The sequence below is a fragment of the Erinaceus europaeus genome, chromosome 4 (genome assembly GCF_950295315.1).
Source record: "Erinaceus europaeus chromosome 4, mEriEur2.1, whole genome shotgun sequence".
Taxonomy (NCBI): Eukaryota; Metazoa; Chordata; class Mammalia; order Eulipotyphla; family Erinaceidae; genus Erinaceus; species Erinaceus europaeus.
In genome coordinates, this window is record NC_080165.1 from 56,605,157 (window position 1) to 56,624,796 (window position 19,640).

General features: G+C 47.6%; 2 protein-coding genes across 5 annotated transcripts; both read right to left on the reverse strand.

Moving 5' to 3' along the window:
* Positions 1-516: 516 nt before the first annotated feature.
* Positions 517-15,917, reverse strand: TAPBP (TAP binding protein). 3 transcript variants are annotated; one of them, XM_016190151.2, is made up of 8 exons: positions 15,696-15,917; positions 15,423-15,593; positions 14,904-15,164; positions 4,942-5,340; positions 4,238-4,579; positions 4,068-4,157; positions 3,899-3,936; positions 517-1,428 (listed from the first exon to the last, which is right to left on the reverse strand). In XM_016190151.2, the coding sequence occupies exons 1-7, from the start codon at positions 15,730-15,732 to the stop codon at positions 3,905-3,907; spliced, it is 1,332 nt and encodes a 443-aa protein (XP_016045637.1). In that variant the 5' UTR covers positions 15,733-15,917; the 3' UTR covers positions 517-1,428; positions 3,899-3,904. The 3 variants fall into 3 exon arrangements, with proteins under 3 accessions (XP_016045637.1, XP_016045640.1, XP_060045572.1); XM_016190154.2 differs by lacking the exon at positions 14,904-15,164; XM_060189589.1 differs by lacking the exon at positions 4,942-5,340.
* A 104-nt stretch (positions 15,918-16,021) lies between these two features.
* ZBTB22 (zinc finger and BTB domain containing 22) lies at positions 16,022-19,493 on the reverse strand. 2 transcript variants are annotated; one of them, XM_060189587.1, is made up of 2 exons: positions 19,365-19,493; positions 16,022-18,532 (listed from the first exon to the last, which is right to left on the reverse strand). In XM_060189587.1, the coding sequence occupies exon 2, from the start codon at positions 18,461-18,463 to the stop codon at positions 16,568-16,570; it is 1,896 nt and encodes a 631-aa protein (XP_060045570.1). In that variant the 5' UTR covers positions 18,464-18,532; positions 19,365-19,493; the 3' UTR covers positions 16,022-16,567. The 2 variants fall into 2 exon arrangements, with proteins under 2 accessions (XP_060045570.1, XP_007527495.1); XM_007527433.3 differs by lacking the exon at positions 19,365-19,493 and adding an exon at positions 19,141-19,271.
* Positions 19,494-19,640: the final 147 nt, after the last annotated feature.

Consider the following 19,640-nt stretch of genomic DNA (forward strand, 5'->3'; position numbering starts at 1 on the left):
AGCACAGTGGGTTAAGCACATGTGGCTCAAGAACTGGCATGAACCCGGTTCAAGCCCCCGGCTCCCCACCTGCAGGGGAGTCGCTTCACAAGTGGTGAAGCAGATCTGCAGGTGTCTGTCTTTCTCTCCCACCTCTGTCTTCCCCTCCTCTCTCCATTTCTCTCTGTCCTATCCAACAACGATGACATCAGCAACAATAATAGCTACAACAACAATGGAAACAACAAGGGCAACAAAAAGGAAATAAATATTTAAAAAAAAAAAAAGAACTGGCATGAAGATCCCAGTTCGAGCCCCCGGCTTCCCACCTGCAGGGGAGTTGTTTCACAGGCGGTGAAACAGGTCTGCAGGTGTCTATCTCTCCCCGTCTCTGCCTTCCCCTCCCCTCTCCATTTCTCTCTGTCCTATCCAACAACGATAACATCAATTACAACAATAATAAAAACAAGGGCAACAAAAAGGAAATAAATTTTTAAAAAGACTATTTACATAATAGCAGCAAGATGTTACTTGTACTTTTTAAAAATATTTTATTGATGAGAAAGGAGGAGAGAGAAAGAACCAGACATTACTCTGGTACATGTGCTGCCAAGGACTGAACTCAGGACCTTATGCTTGAGAGTCCAGTGCTCTATCCACTGCACCACCTCCCAGACCACTGTCCTTTTCACTTTCATTCTTCAGGAATAGACAAGTGTTTCCTAGAAGTTACAAGATGTGCACTGATATCATTACCCTCAGAGCTAGTGGAACGTTTCCTTATATGGTCTTGTGTTTTAGTTTTATTTCCCACATCAGTTTTAAGTTGTTTTCTCACTTTGATGTTTTAGCACAATAACCTTCACATGCAAGAGTGAAAGGAGTCCTTGATAATTTTGCACTTGGTAATGTGTGCATTTAACCAGCTGCACCATGCCCGGCCCCATGTCCTTGATAATTTTGAAGAGGTCGTCCCAAGATCAAACATTTGAGAACTACTGCTCTAAAGCTCTAAGAAGATGAATGCCTTATACTTGTGTCTTAAAAAAAAAAAAAAGAAAGAAAGAAAAATTCCAGGGAGCTGAGTGGTGATGCACCTGATGGAGTGCACATGGTAAATGTGTAAAGACCAGGGTTCAAGCCCCAGTCCCCACCTGCAGAGGGAAAGCTTTGCAAGTGATGAAGCAGGGCTGCAGGTGTCTCTCTGAATCTCTCCCTCTCTATCACCCCTTTCCCTCTAGATTTCTGTCTGTCTCTATCCAATAATAAAATAAAGATAATCAAAATTAAAAAAAAAAATTCCAGCCACTCAGTGGAGAGAGGCTAGAGGGAGCACAAGCAGAAAGTAATGGCATACTTTTTGAAGAAGTTGCTTAGGAGCTATCCCTAGCCCAGGTAGAGATGATAGTGATTGCCCCAGGATGGTGATGACTGATCTCACTCTTCTTTCTGGAAGACAAAAAAGGGAGGAGTTTGGGACTTTAGAGATTAGGATGAAATATTCATTGTCAACCTAGAGATAGATTAACTATCATGGGCACACAGAGTGGGAGAAGACCCAGGCTAACAGTTTCTGCTGTCTGCCTGACAGACATTGTGTCCATTGCTTTTGCTCTTGCATCTTTCAAAGGAGATGTGCTAGTACTTTTTAATCTTGCCAGTGGTCCCTCCAAGGCTCTGACATCTAATACAGTAGCTACCATTCACATTATCCAATAAAAATTTAAAATTCAGCTAGTAGTAGTCCGGAAGGTGATGCAGTGGGTAAAGTATCAAGCATGAGATCTCAAGTTCAATCCCTGGCAGCACATGTACCAGAGTGATGTCTGGTTCTTCCTCTCTCTCTCTCCTCCTATCTTTCTGGTTAATAAATAAATAAAATCTTCTGAGGACTTGGGGGATAAGAAGGAAGGAGAATATATTAAACTCAAAGTAATTGGGCAGGATAGCAGTGAGAAAAATAAATAAATAAATAAAATCTTACAAAAACAAAAAGAAAAGAAATTTTGCTAGTATTGTGATTTGTTGAAAATTTAAAATATGCATTTGTATTAGAATACTTGGGGGTGAGACAATCATATTATTAAAATTCATTATACCGGGAGTTGGGCGGTAGCGCAGCAGGTTAAGCACAGGTGGCTCAAAGCTCAAGGACCAGAGTAAGGATCCCAGTTCGAGCCCCCAGCTCCCCACCTGCAGGGGAGTCTCTTCACAAGCGGTGAAGCAGGTCTGCAGATGTCTACCTTTCTCTCCCCCTCTCTGTCTTCCCCTCCTCTCTCCATTTCTCTCTATCCTATCTAACAACGACATCAGTAACAACAATAATTACAACAATAAAACAAGAGCAACAAAAGGGAATAAATTAAATAAAATTCATTTTACGTTTCTAATGTGGCTAATTATCTAAGCCGTGTGTGTGTGTGTGTGTACATATTATATGTATATATTACATAGAAATAGAGAAAGCAGGAGTCGGCGGTAGTGCAACAGGTTAAGCGCAGGTGGCGCAAAGCGCAAAGACCAGCATAAGGATCCCTGTTCGAGCCCCCAGCTCCACACCTGAAGGGGAGTCACTTCACAAGCGGTGAAGCAGGTCTGCAGGTGTCCACCTTTCTCTCCCCGTCTCCCCTCCTCTCGCAATTTCTCTGTCCTATCCAACAATGACATTATTATTAACAATAATAACTACAACAATAAAACAGGGGCAACAAAAGGGAATAAATAAATATTAAAATAAAAGAAATAGAGAAGGCAAAGTGTCAGAGAGTGAAAGAGACCATAGCACTGAAGCTCCTTCAAAGCTGCAGGGGTCAGGCTCAAACCTGGATAGCACATATGGCAAAGCAGTGTACTATCCAAATGAGTTATTTCATTGGACATGCTTTATGTTTCACTGTATTTTTCTTTTTGACAGAGACAGAAACTGAGAGGGGGAAAATAGAGGAGACACTTTCAGCACCGCTTCACCACTCGTGAAGCATCCCCCACACACATACAGGTGGGGACTGGGGGCTTGAATCTGGGTTCTTGTGCATGGTAATGTGTGTGCTCTTACCAGGTCCCAGTTTATTTTATCTTTTATTTTAATACTGATTTGGTAGAGAGAGAGAAATTGAGTGGGGAGGAGGAACTAGATAAGGAGAGAGAGAGGATGAAGTAGATGGCATAATGGGTATGCAAAGAGACTCTCATGCTGAGGCTCCAAAGTCGCAGATTCAATTCCCTGAATCACCAAAGCAAAGCTGAGCAGTGCCCTGGTAAAATAATTATATATATATGGAGAGAGAGAGAGATGCCTATAACACTGTTTTCACTGCTCACAATGCTCACATAGGTGGGACCAGAGGCTTACACCCAGGTCCTTGCACACTATAATATGTGTGCTCAAGTAGATGATGTATCACCACCTGGTGCCTCAAATTTTTTATGTTTATACCAAGGAAAAAGAGGTGACAGTTAAGTAGCCTAATTAAAAAAAAAAAAGGGTGGGATGGGAAGTAGTAATGGGTAAGGGGTCCAATTTACAAGCATGAGATCCTGGGTTTGATTACCAGCACCAAATATGCCAGAATATTGCTCTGATTCTCTTACTCCCCCTCCTCCCCATTAATAAACCTTTAAAACAAACAAAAAGGATTTGACTGAAGACTGTGAAGTTCTGCCCACACTAGCAACTTCCTTCCAAGGTTGAATAATTGGAGGGGATGGTCTGGGAGATGGCTCTGTGGATAAAGCACTGGACTTTCAAGCATGAGGTACCGAGTTCAATCCCCAGCAGCTCATGTATCAGAGTGATATATAGTTCTTTCTCTCTCTCCTCTTAACTTTCTCATTAATAAATAAATAAAATATTTTAAAAAAATGATTGGAGGGGGAACTAAAAAATAAAAGAAAAATAAAGATAGTAGAGCACTGTTACCTTCTTTTATGAGTCCCTGGAAGCAGATTGGTAAGCAGCTGTGGAGAGAGATTAAGAAAGAATGAGAGGGAGAATTGGGGAGGGGGTGTCAGGGATGGGTGTCAAGTTTCTGGACAAGAAGGGAATGTATCACAATGGAGGGTCCTGGTCAGATGGAGTTCACACTCACCAATCGAGCCCAGGGCTTTGATGAGCCCAAGGAGGAGAAAGGCAGACAGGAAGAGGCCAACACCATCCTCCAAAGAGGGCGCAGAGAGACCTTTCAGGCAGAAGGAGCTAGAGTGAATTTCACATCATTCCCAGTACCAACCCTTAGCTTTTCCATTTTATGGTTCTTACCTGCCACCTCCAGAGTGATCTGTGCACTGCGACCCAGAGCTGGCAGACTGGAGTGGTGGACTCGGCAGGCATAGCGCATTCCATGGTGTTTAGCAGTGACAGGGAGTGGCCGCAGGTGTGAGGAGACGCTGATGGACCCATCTGAGTGATGCCGCAGAGCGGAGAGCCAATGCTGCCCCTTGGCTTTCTGGTAGCTGCCCTCTGGGCCACCCCTGAGCTCCCACTCTACCTCCAGGCCCTCTGATGGGTAGAAGTGGGACACTTGGCAGACCAATTCTGGGGGTGCCTCACCAGGGGCAGCCCATACAATAGGTGCTGGTGTCAGAGACACTTTGGGGGGTTCTGAGAAAACAGTAGAGGCAGAACATGGGGAGAATCAATACACACTGTCCTCCCTCAAAGACTTCTCCATTTGTCTTCTGGTTTTCTGAGTAAACTGTCTCCCGATTGACTTATTGCAGGAACCCCCATATCAAAGCCCATGTTCTCAGGACTCTTATTCCCTTAGATCTGAGAACTATCATCCCAAAGTCCCTCAGATCTCTAGGGATTACTGACTAATTGCTCCTGACTCTAGGGACTCCATTGTCCCTCCCAACCCCAGTCACTTATCACCCTCTTCTCCACCATCTTTTCCCTATCATGGTGTTCCCATAATCCCAGTTCCCACCCTCTATCTGTGGAGTCCCTGTACCTCTACTCACTCTGCACAGCAAGCTCCAGGGTGACCTGCCCTTGTAGGTATGGCAAGTGTATGGTGGCCAGATAGGTCCCTTCCTGGGAGGGCTGCACTGCGGGTAGCCAGAGGGTCCCATTTCCAGTCCATGGACCCCATGATTCATTATCATCCCAAGAAGCAAATGCCACTGCCCCCTCTTGAGCAGCTGGCATTTTCTCATTCAGCCCAGGTGTTGCAGCCAGGAGCAAGTGCCCCTTGCCCAGGTGCTGGCGTCGCCACTCCAGCCCAAAGGGAGGAGGACCTAAGGCCAGAGATGTATCAGCCTCGGGGTTGGGGGCCATGTAGGCAAAGTTCAAGTCCAGAAGAGCATCTTGTCCTAGCTGGACTCGAGAGGTGGGAGTGTGGGAGAAGACAGTCAGCACAGCTGTAGAAAACGGGGAAAGTAGCACAAAGACATAAGGAAACAGAGTCAGAGCAAGGATGCAACTTCAAATATTTATTTATTTTTTTACTAGAATACTGCTAAGCTCTAATTTATGATGATGTGGTAGATTGAACCTGGGACCTCAGTGTATCAGGTATTGAAAGAAGTCTATTGTGTAAAATTATGTGCCATCTCCTCTGCATATAACTTCAATTTAAAAAATTACTTGGGGGACCAGAAGGTGGCACACCTGGCTGAGCGTACATGTTAGAATATGCAAGGACCCAGGTTCAAGCCCCCAGTCCCCACCTGCAGGGGGAAAGCTTTGCGAGTGGTGAAGCAGGGCTACAGGTGTCTCTCCCTATCATCTTCCCTCTCAATTTCTGACGGTCTCTATCCAATAAATAAAGATAATAATTTTTTTTAAATAAAATAAAATAATTACTTGGGGTAGGGTGGTGGTGTACCTGGTTGAGATGTTACAGTGCACAAGGACCTCGGTTCAAGCTACCAGCCCCTCCTGCAGGGGGAAAGCTTTACGAATGGTGAAGCAGGGTTGCAGGTATCTTTCTGTCTCTCTCCCTCTTTGTCAGGCTCCTCCCTCTCAATTTCTAGCTGTCCGTACCCAATAAATAAATCAATATAATTTAAAAAAATTAAAAAATACTTAAGAGAAAACCAGGGTGGGGAGATAGCATAATGGTTATGCAAACAGACTCTCATGTCTGAGGCTCCCAAGTCCCAGGTTGACCTCCCCCTGAACCACCATAAGGCAGAGCTGAGCAGTGCAAAAAAAAGAAAAAACAGTGGTCCGGGAGGTGGCACAGTGGCTTAGGAACCAGACTCTCAAGCATGAGGTCCTGAGTTCAATCCCCGGCAGCACATGTACCAGAGTGATGTCTGGCTCTTTCTCTCTCTCCTATCTTTCTCATTAATAAATAAATAAAATCTTTTAAAAAAAGAAAAAGAAAAATGAAAAAACAAACAAAAAAAATTGTCATTCTAGCACCTGTGGTTCTGGTTCTCATCAATGTGCATTTGGATAGAAGCCTCCTCCCTGGCCTCCCTATCCTTAGCCTGCCTGCCTGCCTGCCTGCCTGTCTGCCTGTCTCTGATAGAGGCAGTAAAAGCAGATAAGCAAAAAGAGTGAAAGAGACCACAGCACTGAAACTTTCTTCAATGTGGTAGAAATCATACTCAAACTTGGGTCATGGATATGAAAGTAGCACACTAACTAAGTTATTTAGTCACCCTCCACACAGCAGCCAAACAGTGGACAGGGAGTTGGTGTAGTGGATAAAGCAGTTGACCCTCAAGCATGAGGCCCTGAGATTGACCCCTGCACACTGTACACTTTACTATGTGCAAGGATGTGGGAACACTGCACAAGAGGGCAAGTGGGGCCAGTGGTGGTGCTCCTGGACCAGGGGTGAAGCTTCATGAATGATGAAGCAGAGCTCTAGGTGTCTTTCTCTTTATCTCCTCTTCCCCTCAATTTCTGTCCTATCAAATAAAAAATAAATAATAGGGAGTCGGGTGGTAGCACAGTGCATTAAGCACAGGTGGCACAAAGCACAAGGACCAGAGTAAGGATCCCAGTTCAAGCCCCCGGTTCCCCACCTGCAGTGGGTCACTTTACAGGCAGTGGAGCAGGTCTGCAGGTGTCTATCTTTCTCCCCCCTCTGTCTTCCTCTCCTCTCTCCATTTCTCTCTGCCCTATCCAACAATGATGATATCAATAACAACAACGATAACTACAATAATAAAAAAAAACAAGGGCAACAAAAGGGAATAAATATTTATTAAAAAATAAATAAATAATAAAAAAGGAGGGGGAACTTAAAGGGCTGGACGATGGTACAACTAGTTGAGTGCATGCTTTACCATGTGTAAGAACCTGGGTTCAAGCCCCCTGGTCCCCATCTGCATAGGGGAAAGCTTCATAAGCATTGAAGTAGTGTAACAGATGTGTCTCTTTCTCACTTTTTTTTTATATTTATTTTATTTATTTATTCCCTTTTGGTGCCCTTGTTGTTTTATTGCTGTAGCTATTATTGTTGTTGTCGTTGTTGGATAGGACAGAGAGAAATGGAGAGAGGAGGGGAAGACAGAGAGGAGGAGAGAAAGATAGACACCTGCAGACCTGCTTCACCGCCTGTGAAGCGTCTCCCCTGCAGGTGGGGAGCCGGGGTTCGAACCGGGATCCTTATGCCAGTCCTTGTGCTTTGCGCCACCTGCGCTTAACCCGCTGCGCTACAGCCCGACTCCCTCTTTCTCACTTTTTAAAAAATTATTTTATTTTATTTACCAGAGCACTACTCAGCTCTGGCTTATGGTAGTGCAGGGGATTGAATCTGGGACTCTGGAGCCTCAGACATGAGAGTCTCTTTGCATAACCATTATGCTGCCTACCCCTGCCCACACTACTTTTTAAAAATATTTTTTAAATATTTATTTCCTTTTTGTTGCCCTTGTTTTAATTGCTGTTGTAGTTATTATTGTTGTTGATGTTGTCATTGTTGGGTAGGACAGACAGAAATAGAGAGGAGGGGAAGACAGAGAGGGAGAAAGACACCTGCAGACCTGTTTCACTGCCTGTGAAGTGACTCGCCTGTGAAGGTGAGGAGCCAGGGGCTCAAACCGGGATCCTCACTCAGTCCTCACGTTTTGCGCCACATGCGCTTAACCCGCTGTGCTACCACCTGACTCACTTCACTCTTTTATTTTTTAATATTTATTTATTTATTCCCTTTTGTTGCCCTTATTGTTTTATTGTTATAGATATTATTGTTGTTGTCATTGTTGGATAGGACAGAGAGAAATGGAGAGAGGAGGGGAAGACAGAGAGTGGGAGAGAAAGTCACCAACAAACCTGCTTCACCACCTGCGAAGCGACTCCCCTGCAGGTGGGGAGCCAGGGGCTTGAACTGGGATCCTTACACCGGTCCTTGCGCTTTGCGCCACGTGCACTTAACCCTCTGCGCTACCGCTCGACTCCCTCTTTCTCACACGTATCCATCTCCCCCTTCCCTCTAGGTACCTGAACAACATATACACTGCTCCTCGCAGCCATTTCCTTTTTTCTTTTTTTTTTCTTCTTTTTTATTTAATAGGACAAAGAGAAATTGAGAGAAGAGGGGAGATAGAGAAGGAGAGGAACAGAGATACAACTGCAGCCCTGCTTCACAATTCATGAGACTTTCCTCCATGCAAGAGGGTAGTGGAGCTCAAAGCTGGGTCCTTACACACAGTAATGTGTACACTTAACCAGATCTGCCACTGTCTGGCCCCCAATAAATTTATTTTAGGGGGAACTTTATGGATAGTGGAGTAGTGCTATAGTATTTCTCCTCTCTGACTCACCTCCTTCACTCTCAAGCTAGGAAAAAAAAAAAGTTTGGGGCCAGGTGATGGTGCAACTAGTTGAGTATACAGGTTACAATGCGCAAGGACTCAATTCAAACCCCTTAGCCCCCACCTGCAGGGGGAGTTTTGTGAGATGAAAGCTCTGTGAGTTGCAGGTGTTGCCTTGTTTCTCTCCCTCTCTATCACCCCCTTCCTTCCCTTTTGAATTCTGGAGGTTTCTATCCAATAAATAAAGATAATTAAACACACACAAAAAAAGCTTTAGGAAAAAAGTTCACAAGAAATGGTGGAAACATGCATGTACAAAGCCTCAGAAAAACCTTGATGACAAAGAAATAAAGAATTATATACGGAGAGTCCGGCAGTAGCTCATCGGGTTAAGTGCACATGGCGCAAAGCACAAGGACCTGCGTAAGGATCCTGGTTCAAGGCCTGGGATCCCCACCTGCAGGGGAGTCACTTCACAAGCAGTGAAGCATGTCTGCAGATGTCTATCTTTCTCTCCCCCTCTGTATTCCCTTCCTCTCTCCATTTCTTTCTGTCCTATCCATACAATGACATCAATAACTAACTACAACAAGGGAAACAAAAGGGAATGAATAAATAAATAAATAAATATTTTAAAAATTATATATGGGGCCAGGCGGTGGTGCACCTGGTTAAGTGCACACATAACAGTGCACAAGGACGCAGGTTCAAGCCCCTTGTTCCCACCTGCAGGGGAAAAGCTTCATGAGTGGTGAAGCAGGGCTGCAGGTATCTCTCTGTCTCTTTTCTTCTCTATTTCCCCCTCTCCTTTAAATTTCTGTCTCTATCCAATAATAAGATATTAATATATAGGGGTGGGGGTAGACAGCATAATGGTTATGCAAAGAGATTCTCATGACTGAGGATCCAAAGTCCAGGTTCAATCCCCCCACACTACCATAAGCCAGAGATAAGAATTGCTCTGGTGTTTCTCTCTGTGTCTTTCTCTCTCTGCATCTATCTCAAAAATAAAAAGAAATAAATTACTTAAAAATTAAAAATACACGGGTTAAGCGCAGGTGGCACAAAGCACAAGGACCAGCATAAGGATCCTGGTTCGAACCCCGGCTCCCCACCTGCAGGGGAGTCGCTTCACAGGCGGTGAAGCAGGTCTGCAGGTGTCTTTCTCTCCTCCTCTGTCTTCCCCTCCTCTCTCCATTTCTCTCTGTCCTATCCAACAACGACAACAACAATAATAACTACAACAATAAAAAAAAAATTAAAAATACAAGTTAAAAAAATAAAATAAATCTTAAAAAATATATATATATTAATACATAGTATGTAGTCCTGGAGGTGACACAATGGATAAAGCATTGGCCTCTCAAGCATGAGGTCCTCAGTTCAATCCCCAGCAGCACATGTACTCGAGTGATATCTGGTTCTTTCTCTCCTCCTTTCTGATGAATAAATAAAATCTTAAAAAAAAAAAAAAAGAATACCCCCACACCTATGGACATCTAATCTTTGACAAAGGTACCCAGACTATTAAATGGGGAAAGCAGAGTCTCTTCAACAAATGGTGTTGGAAACAATGGGTTGAAACATGCAGAAGAATGAAACTGAACCACTATATTTCACCAAATACAAAAGTAAATTCCAAGTGGATCAAGGACTTGGATGTTAGACCACAAACTATCAGATACTTAGAGGAAAATATTGGCAGAACTCTTTTCCACATAATTTTTATTTATTTATTTATTCCCTTTTGTTGCCCTTGTTGTTTTATTGTTGTAGTTATTATTGTTGTTGATGATGTTGTTGTTGGATAGGACAGAGAGAAATGGAGAGAGATGGGGAAGACAGAGAAGGGGAGAGAAAGACAGATACCTGCAGACCTGCTTCACCGCCTGTGAAGCAACTCCCCTGCAGGTGGGGAGCCGAGGACTCGAACCAGGATCCACATAAATTTTAAAGACATCTTTAATGAAACTAATCCAATTACAAAGAAGACTAAGGCAAGCATAAACCTATGGGACTACATCAAATTATAAAGCTTCTGCACAGCTAAAGAAACTACTACCCAAACCAAGAGACCCCCTCACAGAATGGGAGAAGATCTTTACATGCCATACATCAGGCAAGAGGCTAACAGCCAGAATATATAAAGAGCTTGCCAAAGTCAACAACAAAACAACAAATAACCCCATCCAAAAATGGAGGGAGGACATGGACAAAATATTCACCACAGAAGAGATCCAAAAGGCTGAGAAACACATGAAAAAATGCCCCATGTCTCTGATTATCAGAGAAATGCAAATAAAGACAACAATGAGATATCACTTCACTCCTGTGAGAATGTCATACATTGGAAAAGGTAACAGCAGCAAATGCTGGAGAGGTTGTGGGTCAAAGGAACCCTCCTACACTGCTGGTGGGAATGTCAGTTGGTCCAACCTCTATGGAGAACAGTCTGGAGAACTCTCTGAAGGCTAGAAATGGACCTACCCTATGACCCTGCAATTCCTCTCCTGGGGATATATCCTAAGGAACCCAACACACCCATCCAAAAAGATCTGTGTACACATATGTTCTTGGCAGCACAATTTGTAATAGCCAAAACCTGGAAGCAACCCAGGTGTCCAACAACAGATGAGTGGCTGAGCAAGTTGTAGTATATATACACAATGGAATGCTACTCAGCTATAAAAGATGGTGACTTCACCGTTTTCAGCCAATCTTGAAAAAATTCATGTTAAGTGAAATAAGTCAGAAACAGAAGGATGAATATGGGATGATCTCACTCTCAGGCAGAAGTTGAAAAACAAGATCAGAAGAGAAAACACAAGTAGAACCTGAACTGGAATTGGTGTATTGCACCAAAGTAAAAGACTCTGGGGTGGGTGGGTGGGGAGAATACAGATCCAAGAAGGATGACAGAGGACCTAGTGGGGGTTGTATTGTTACATGGAAAACTGGGAAATGTTATGCATGTACAAACTATTGTATTTTCTGTTGAATGTAAAACATTAATTCCCCAATAAAGAAATTTAAAAAAAGAAAGAAAAAAAAGCATATATAGTATATTTTTCAACAGATCCAACAAAAAAATTTTAATACTTTATCAACTATCTGTTATCCTGGAAAGATCTCATTCTTTTTTTTTTTCACCACCAGAATTATGCCTGCATGATTCCACTACTCCTAGCAGTCATTTAATTTTTTTTCTCTTTCATTTATTATAGAGACAGGGAGAAATAGAGATAAAGAGAAACACCTGCAACACTGCTCTATTGCTGGTAAAGCTTCTCCCCTACAGGAGGGAGTCAGGGTCTTCAAGCATAGTAAAGTGTACACTCCACCAAGTGCACCAGTGCCTAGTTCCCCCCCCTTTTTTTTTTTTTGCCTCCAGGGTTATTGCTGGGGCTCGGTGCCTGCACCACAATCCACTGCTCCTGGAGGCTATTTTTCCCATTTTGTTGCCCTTGTTGTTGTGCTTGTTGCAGTTGTTATTGTTGCCATAGCTGTTGTTGTTGGATAGGACAGAGAGAAATGGAGAGAGGAGGGGAAGACAGAGGGTGAGAGAAAGACACCTGCAGACCTGCTTCACTGCTTTTGAAGCGACTCCCCTGCAAGTGGGAAGCCGGGAGCTCCAACCAGTATCCTGACACCGGCCCATGCGCTCTGAGCCATGTGCGCTTAACCCGCTGCGCTACCGCCCCATTCCCCCCCATTTAAAAAAATATTTATTTATTTATTCCCTTTTGTTGCCCTTGTTGTTTTATTGTTGTAGTTATTATTGTTGTTGATGATGTTGTTGTTGGATAGGACAGAGAGAAATGGAGAGAGATGGGGAAGACAGAGAAGGGGAGAGAAAGACAGACACCTGCAGACCTGCTTCACTGGCCTGTGAAGCGACTCCCCTGCAGGTGGGGAGCCGGAGACTCAAAAGCCAGCCTCACACTGGTCCTTGAGCTTTGCATTACGTGTGCGTCACCTGCTGCGCTACCACCCAACTCCCTTTAATTAATAATCTTACATTAAAAACACAAATTCCTTTTCTTTTTACATCCCTAGTCAAGTAGAAATGTTTAAAATTGCTCTCCCGAGAAGTTGGGCGGTAGTGCAGCGGGTTAAGTGCATGTGGTGCTTAGCGCAAGGATGGTCATAAGGATCCTGGTTTGAGCCTCCACCTCCCCACGTGCAGGGGAGTCGCTTCACAGGTGGTGAAGCAGGTCTCCAGGTGTCTGTCTTTCTCTCCCCCTCTGTATTCCCTTCCTCTTTCCATTTTTCTCTGTCCTATCCAACAACAATGACATCAATAACAACAACAAAAATAAAACAAGGGCTACAAAAGGGAATAAATAAATATAAAATATAATAAAATAAAAATAAAATTGCTCTCCCAGACACTGAACCTCCTCGGTTAGAGATGCAAATAAGGTTTCCCAGTAGGAACTCCTTTGCTCCCTAACTGAGCTACTTTCTAGGCCCTAGGAGGTGTTTACTCTACATTACAATATTGACACATCTGCTTAGAACTTTCAACAGAGCAGAATCTGCATCAGATCACCTTTGTAACTCTTAAAACTAGGGGGAAGGGCAAGTGCCCAGGGTCACCTAAGAAAGTGATTTAATTCACCTAGGGTGAAACACAGGTTTCAATATATTTCTTTCTTTCTTTTTAAAAAATATTTATTTTCCCTTTTGTTGCCCTTTTTAAATTGTTGTTGTAGTTATTATTGTTGTTGTTACTGATGTCATCATTGAGACAGGACAGAGAGAAATGGAGAGAGAAGGGCAAGACAGAGGGGGGAGAGAAAGATAGACACCTGCAGACCTGCTTCACCACCGTCTGTAAAGCGACCCCATTGCAGTTGGGGAGCCAGGGACTCGAACCGGGATCCTTATAATGCTGGTCCTTGTGCTTCACGCCACGTGCACTTAACCCACTGCACTCCCACCTGACTCCATTCAATGTATTTCAAGAAGATTTATATTTGCAATCTGAACTGAGAACTGAGCATTTTGCCTGTGCCCCTGCCCTGGGTGGTGCCTGGAGACTAAAAATGGAGGTGATTGGAGTCAGGCACTAGTGCAGTGGGTTAAGCACATGTGGCACAAAGCGCGAGGACCAGTGTAAGGATCCCAGTTCGAGCCCCCGGCTTCCCACCTGCAGGGGAGTGCTTCACATTCAGTGAAGCAGGTGTCTTTCTCTCCCCCTCTGTCTTCCCCTTCTTTCTCCACTTCTCTCTGTCCTATCCAACAATGGCATCAATAGCAACAACAATAATAACTACTACAACAATAAAACAAGGGCAACAAAAAGGGGTAAAGCAAATTTTAAAAAAATGGAGGTGATGGTTATTAAAAATGGAGGTGGTTGCTGAACCCTAATAATGTAGGTGATTCTCAGTGAAGAGAATGGAAGGAAAGATGCAAACCCCAATGGGGTTGACCTGCAGGTCAGCGTGGTGTTTACTAAAACCACACACAGACACCTAGGACTGTCCCACCTGAGACAAGGAATATTCCCAGGTATCTGGATCACATCTTACCATTCTTGCTCTATCAGGTCTCTCCTTCCCCACACCTTAAACCAAGCTAGAGACCAATCTCGAGCCTAAAACTCTATGTAACAAGGCGAAGTACCGTCTTTGTGGCAGGGACCATCGGATTTTCTAAGGCATCCCTCCCTGTTCAGAGCCCACTGTTTTATATGACCACAGAGTCCATGCATCTCCATGGGACACAAGGAAGGTACTGCCAGGAGAAGTAAACACTTGAGGTTCAAAAGTCTTTGCTTAGCTACCTGCCACAATGCCAGACATGGGCGTAGATGGGGTTACAAGACTGGTTTTTGAAACTGGGTGATTAGAGCTGGTGAAATAGATCACTTGGATAGTGTGCTGCCTTTGCCAAGTGCATTACTCAGGAACCTAGGTTTAAGCCTAATGGCCTCTGCACTGAAGGATGTGGTGCCCTGATGCTGTGGTCAGTATCTTAAACACACACACACACACAAACCTGTGGTCAGTATCTTAAAACACACACACACATATATCTGGGAGAAGAGGAACCAAAAGCTGTTTGCAAGTACCTCCCAACCTTATCTTACAAACTTCTCTAAGTCAACTGTGGAAATGGCTCACTCATGTCCACTTAGCAAGTCATGGGCTGCGGGCAGCCGGCCCCCACCCCTACTCCACCCCACCCCACCCCGAAGCTACCTGTTGCCATGGTGAAGGGAACAGGGTCCTGCTGAGGCTCGGACTGAGGTCGCATGAGGCTGGAGAGGCTAACAGTCGGGCTGGACACACTGACCATGAACCAAGTGCCGTCCAGGGCACGCGGGCACTTGCGCTCGGGGGTCAGGCCGCTGGCCCAGCTGGCCGAGGTGGGCAGCGGCATGTAGTAGCTCATCTCGCAGTGCGGCTGGGGGACCTCCCGGGGGTACCGCTTGAAGGCCGCCTGGAAGGCGCCCGCGGGGTCTGCAGGTGCAAGGGTGCGAGCGGGTTTAGAAACACCGCCAGCAAAGGGGCGGGGACGGGGGTTGGGGTTGGGAGGCAGCGTTCAGGGACTTTCAGATGCTCAGATCACCCAGAAGTGAAGAGATTCAGAAGGTAACTCCCGCTCATTTTACAGAGGGGGAAGCAGGCCTAGGTCACAATGTGACCCAAACAGAGCAAGCCTTGAGCTGCGAAGTGTTTGTGTGTGTTGGGGGGGAGGGGGGGCCCGGGAAGACTCACCGTGCACTTTGAGGTAGAACTTGGGGTCGAGGTCAGGCCGAGCAGGGACAGTTCCCGGGCCCTGGCGCAGCAGCAGGGCTGCGGGTTTCTTGACCAGGCGCCCCCCGCCTGCATCTTCCACGAACCAGCACTCTATCGCTGCGGGACCAGCTGAGACGGAGGTCGCCAAACCTGGGGACAGCGGCGCCAGTGAGGGCTGCACCCGCCCCGCCTCCCTCCCCTTTCCCGAGTCGCTCCCCGATTCCTGGGCGCAGAGTTGCGGAGTTCGCTCACCCAGGGACACAAGGAAGAGCAGGGATAGGGTCTTCATGGCAGCGCGACCTTCTTAGTCCCGAAGCCTCTTCTTCCTCTCTTTCACTTTCACTTTCCCCAGCGGGTGGGGCCGGAGGAAATCCCCGGCTCGCGTGAGGTGAGAGCAGGTGCTCCCCTCCCCGCCCCGCCCCGCCGCGCCGCGCGCCTTGGCCCCGCCCCTCCGGGTCCACCCGCCGCCCTGACAGCGGCTCCCCGCCCGCCTACCGGGTCCCCGCCCAACTCCTCCTCCTCCCCCCCCACCTGTATCTTCTCCCTAGCAAACACACAGGGTCCGTAGAGAAACCAAGTGAACTGATCAATAAATATTTTAATCACCATTAAAAAAAATAAGATTTAAAATAAAAACCCGGGCTGCTCTCCCTGTAGCATAGCCTGCTCTGTCCTTACAACTTCGCTGAGTTTGCTCTCACTTTCAAAAATAAAATAAAATAATGACCTGTACTCCTATAACTTACTCCCTCTTCTCCAACCCGCGGGCAGCGTCCTAGGGGAAATGACACAAACACAGACTTCAGGTACAGACTAAAACCACCTGACCCCTAACCCTGTGGCTCCAGGATGCTTGACAAGTCCCCGTCCCCTCCCACCCCGCCCCCAACACTTGTAGGCCCTACCCTGAAGCTAAGGCTGCAGTGCACCCACAGATAAGGAAGGGCTTAACTCCAGGAATATTTTGTGGGGGAGGAACTGAGGAGTGAAATGGGGTGACCCGTCCAGAATATATACAAATCTGTAGAGATAAGGAAGACAGTGCGTGTAGTTAGAGATGACTAAGGGCAGCAGTGGCCTTGGCTCGAGCTCCCTAAACCCTCTGCCCCTCAAGCTACCTTCCTTCAGTTTGAGCCTCCGCCTTTGGTGAAGCCCATCTCCACCTTGGGGACGCTGGGCGGCGACCAGACCCGTCTCCCAGAGGGGGGCGTGACCACTCTCTCCTCACTACTGCCACCACCCGCCCCCGGGGACTCTCTCTTGGGCTGCAAGGCGGGTCCTGTGGTCGCTGCTGCAGGACTCAGTCCAGCCCCACTTCCGCCTAGGCGGTGCCTACGCTCACAGTGTCCCCGGTGGCGCATGAAGCTGTCTCGCCACATGAACTTCTTGGCGCATACGCTGCATTCGTAGGGCTTGAGACCTGTATGCGTCTTCATGTGTTCAGTCAGGTGGTGCTTCATCTTGAACTTTTTGTTGCATACTGGGCAGTCAAAGGGCCGCAAGTTGAGGTGCATGTTCACATGCCGATCTCGCATACTCTTGTGGGAGAAGGCCTTCCCACAGTGGCACAGAAAGATCTTATTCCCGTCCCCACCGCCTGTCCCTCCAGGGGTTCCACTTGGACCACCTGGTACCCCCAGGCCCCCTGTTGTCAGGCCTCCCAGGGTGACTGCCCCATGTTCAGTTTGGTTCCCTGGTGGCTGGCCTGGAGCCTGTGAGGAGGAAGAAGAGGAAGAGGAAGAAGATGATGGGAAGACTAGGATTTGGTTGCCCTGCATGTCCAGTGGGAGCAGGGGTCGAGGAGGGTGGGAGGGGGCATAAGAGGAAGGGGTTGGTCCCCCTGAATCATCAAGCCCTGACCCAGGACCCCCACCCTCATAGGTGCCAAAGTCATTGGAGGACTCACAAAAGTTGACTTGCTCCTCCCCCTTGTCCGGAGGTTCAGTCAGGGTCCGGACATCACTTATGCTAAGGGTAGCCTCAGGTCCTCCCCCCGATGGAACCCTGGAACCAACCCCCAGTTCTTCATCTTCATCATCCTCACAGGTCAACACCAAGTCTTCCTCTTCCTCCTCCTCTTCCATTTCTGGGTCTTGGGGAACCAGGGGTGTTGTTGCTGGGCAGTTCCCACCCCGTTTCACATATACCCAGTGTTTCTGTGGCATTATGCTGGGAGGTGCATAGGTGGGCCTCCGAAGCCCAGTTCCAGGGACCACAGCACCCCTCCCATCCCCACCATCATCACACAGTTCATCTGCTTCAAGCAGCAGCTTCCCAGAGGTAGCTCCCCCACTGCCAACCACAGGGGCTGGGAATACAGGGCCTCCTCGACGTTCCCCACTCCCCACAGCTGAAGCTGTAAATGCCTCTTGGGAGGAAGATGAGAAATCAGTGGACTCCCGGGGACTGAAGTAGTTGCTGCTGCTGGGGGATTGATTCTCACTGGCCCGGCTGGAGGCATGGGAGCGCATAGATCCCACTGTAGCAGGGGCCACAGTGCTCCCACTTCCTGAAGGGACCCCAGCACCAGAGACAGTGACAGAAGTGGCTGCAGCAGTGGTGGCCGATGCCCGGCCTTCACGGAGGAGTTCAGTACACTTATCCACGATGTGCCACATTTGGAGCACAGACCCCACCGTGAGGAAGTTGACAATGTCAGCAGCAGCCATGCTGAGGCGGCCGGTGTAAGCTGAAGCCAAGACAGTCTCGAAGGCACCTGGGTCCATGACACTGGGTAGTGAGATGGATGTCATGCCTTTCAGTAGGACCTGGTCGTGGAAGTAAGGGGAGGAGGCAGCCAGAACAGCACGATGAGCCCTGAACTCCCGGCCCTGCACTCGTATGGACACGTCGCAGAGCTGGCCCTGAAGCCGCTGCTGATTGAGGGACTCCAGAAGAGCACTGGTCACCTCAGGAAAAGACACGTGCACCACCGCAGCTGCAGGCAGGGGCAGTGGAGGTGGGGCCAGAGAGAGAGGCAGGGGGAGTGCTGCCCCACTAGGAGACAGAGATGGTTCCATGGTGTGGAGGGAGGGGGTACCCCCCCAGCCACAGAAATAAGAGAAGGAGAAGGGCGGCCGGGGGGGTCTCTGGGGGGAGAAAAAGAGAAAAGAATAATAACATCTCATAAAGACACAGCCCTTTACAGTTTAAAAACATGTTTACATCTATTATCAGAGTATCCTGCCACGACACTGTGAAATAGGTATTCCTCCACCCCATTTGTCTGGTGAAGAAACTTAGGCACAGAAAGATTAAGAGATTACTCAAATTCACAGTCACTAAGTGGTTGCACCAGCAAATGCAGGTTCTGAATTCAGTGTCCTTTCCTTGGAAGTTAAATGATTTGGGGGAGTGAGGTACCTCCCCTTGAAACTTTGATTTGTATAACAGCCAAACTTTATAGATTTAATCTTTTTGGTGCTCTGCACCCTTTTCTTGGGAAGGGGACAGGTCTGCTGGGGTATGGAAACCTGCCCCCGCCCCGCCACTGTACCCCACAGACTACTCACCCAGGCTCTTACACCAGCCCCGCCCCACCCCCTGCTTGCTCCTGACCCCGCCCCCTGCAGGGTCCGCCCCACCCCGTCTCCCCCCCGCCCACACCAACCCCGCCCCCTCCTCTCCGCCCCAAGCGCTACTTCGGCCTCCTCTCCCACCCGGAAGGTGCCCCCCAAATCCGCGCGCCCCCTCTTACCGGGCCGCGCGCCCCCGGGCCCCCCCGCCCCTCACTCGGCGGCCAGAGCCACAGCCTGGGCCCCTCCCGCCGCCATCTTGCGCCGACTCCCTCCGCCCTCCGCCTCCGCCCCTCCTCACGCTCCTCCAGCTTTAAAGGCATAGGCGGGTACCCCGCCCGTGCCGCCAGGCGAGAGTCGGCCGACTCCGCCACTTCTCCTTTAAAGAATAACTGTAGTATTCCACCTTAAAGTTACCAGGTCTCTTCGACCGTTGAGGACGCAGAACTTGGTTCGGCCGAAATACTCATTCCCCTTTAATTCTGTAAATCTGCCGCTTCTCATTGGCCGTGGGTCGCGGGTCTGTGCTGTCATGGCCCCGCCCCTGAGTGGTGGCCATTAGCGTCTCAGTGTCTAATGGCCTGGCCTCCCGGCTTCCGACAGTCCCTTCGAAGCCCCGCCCCCTTCCTCCGGGCCTGGATTGGCCAAATAACCTTGATCCAAGCCCCGATTGGCCTTTTTT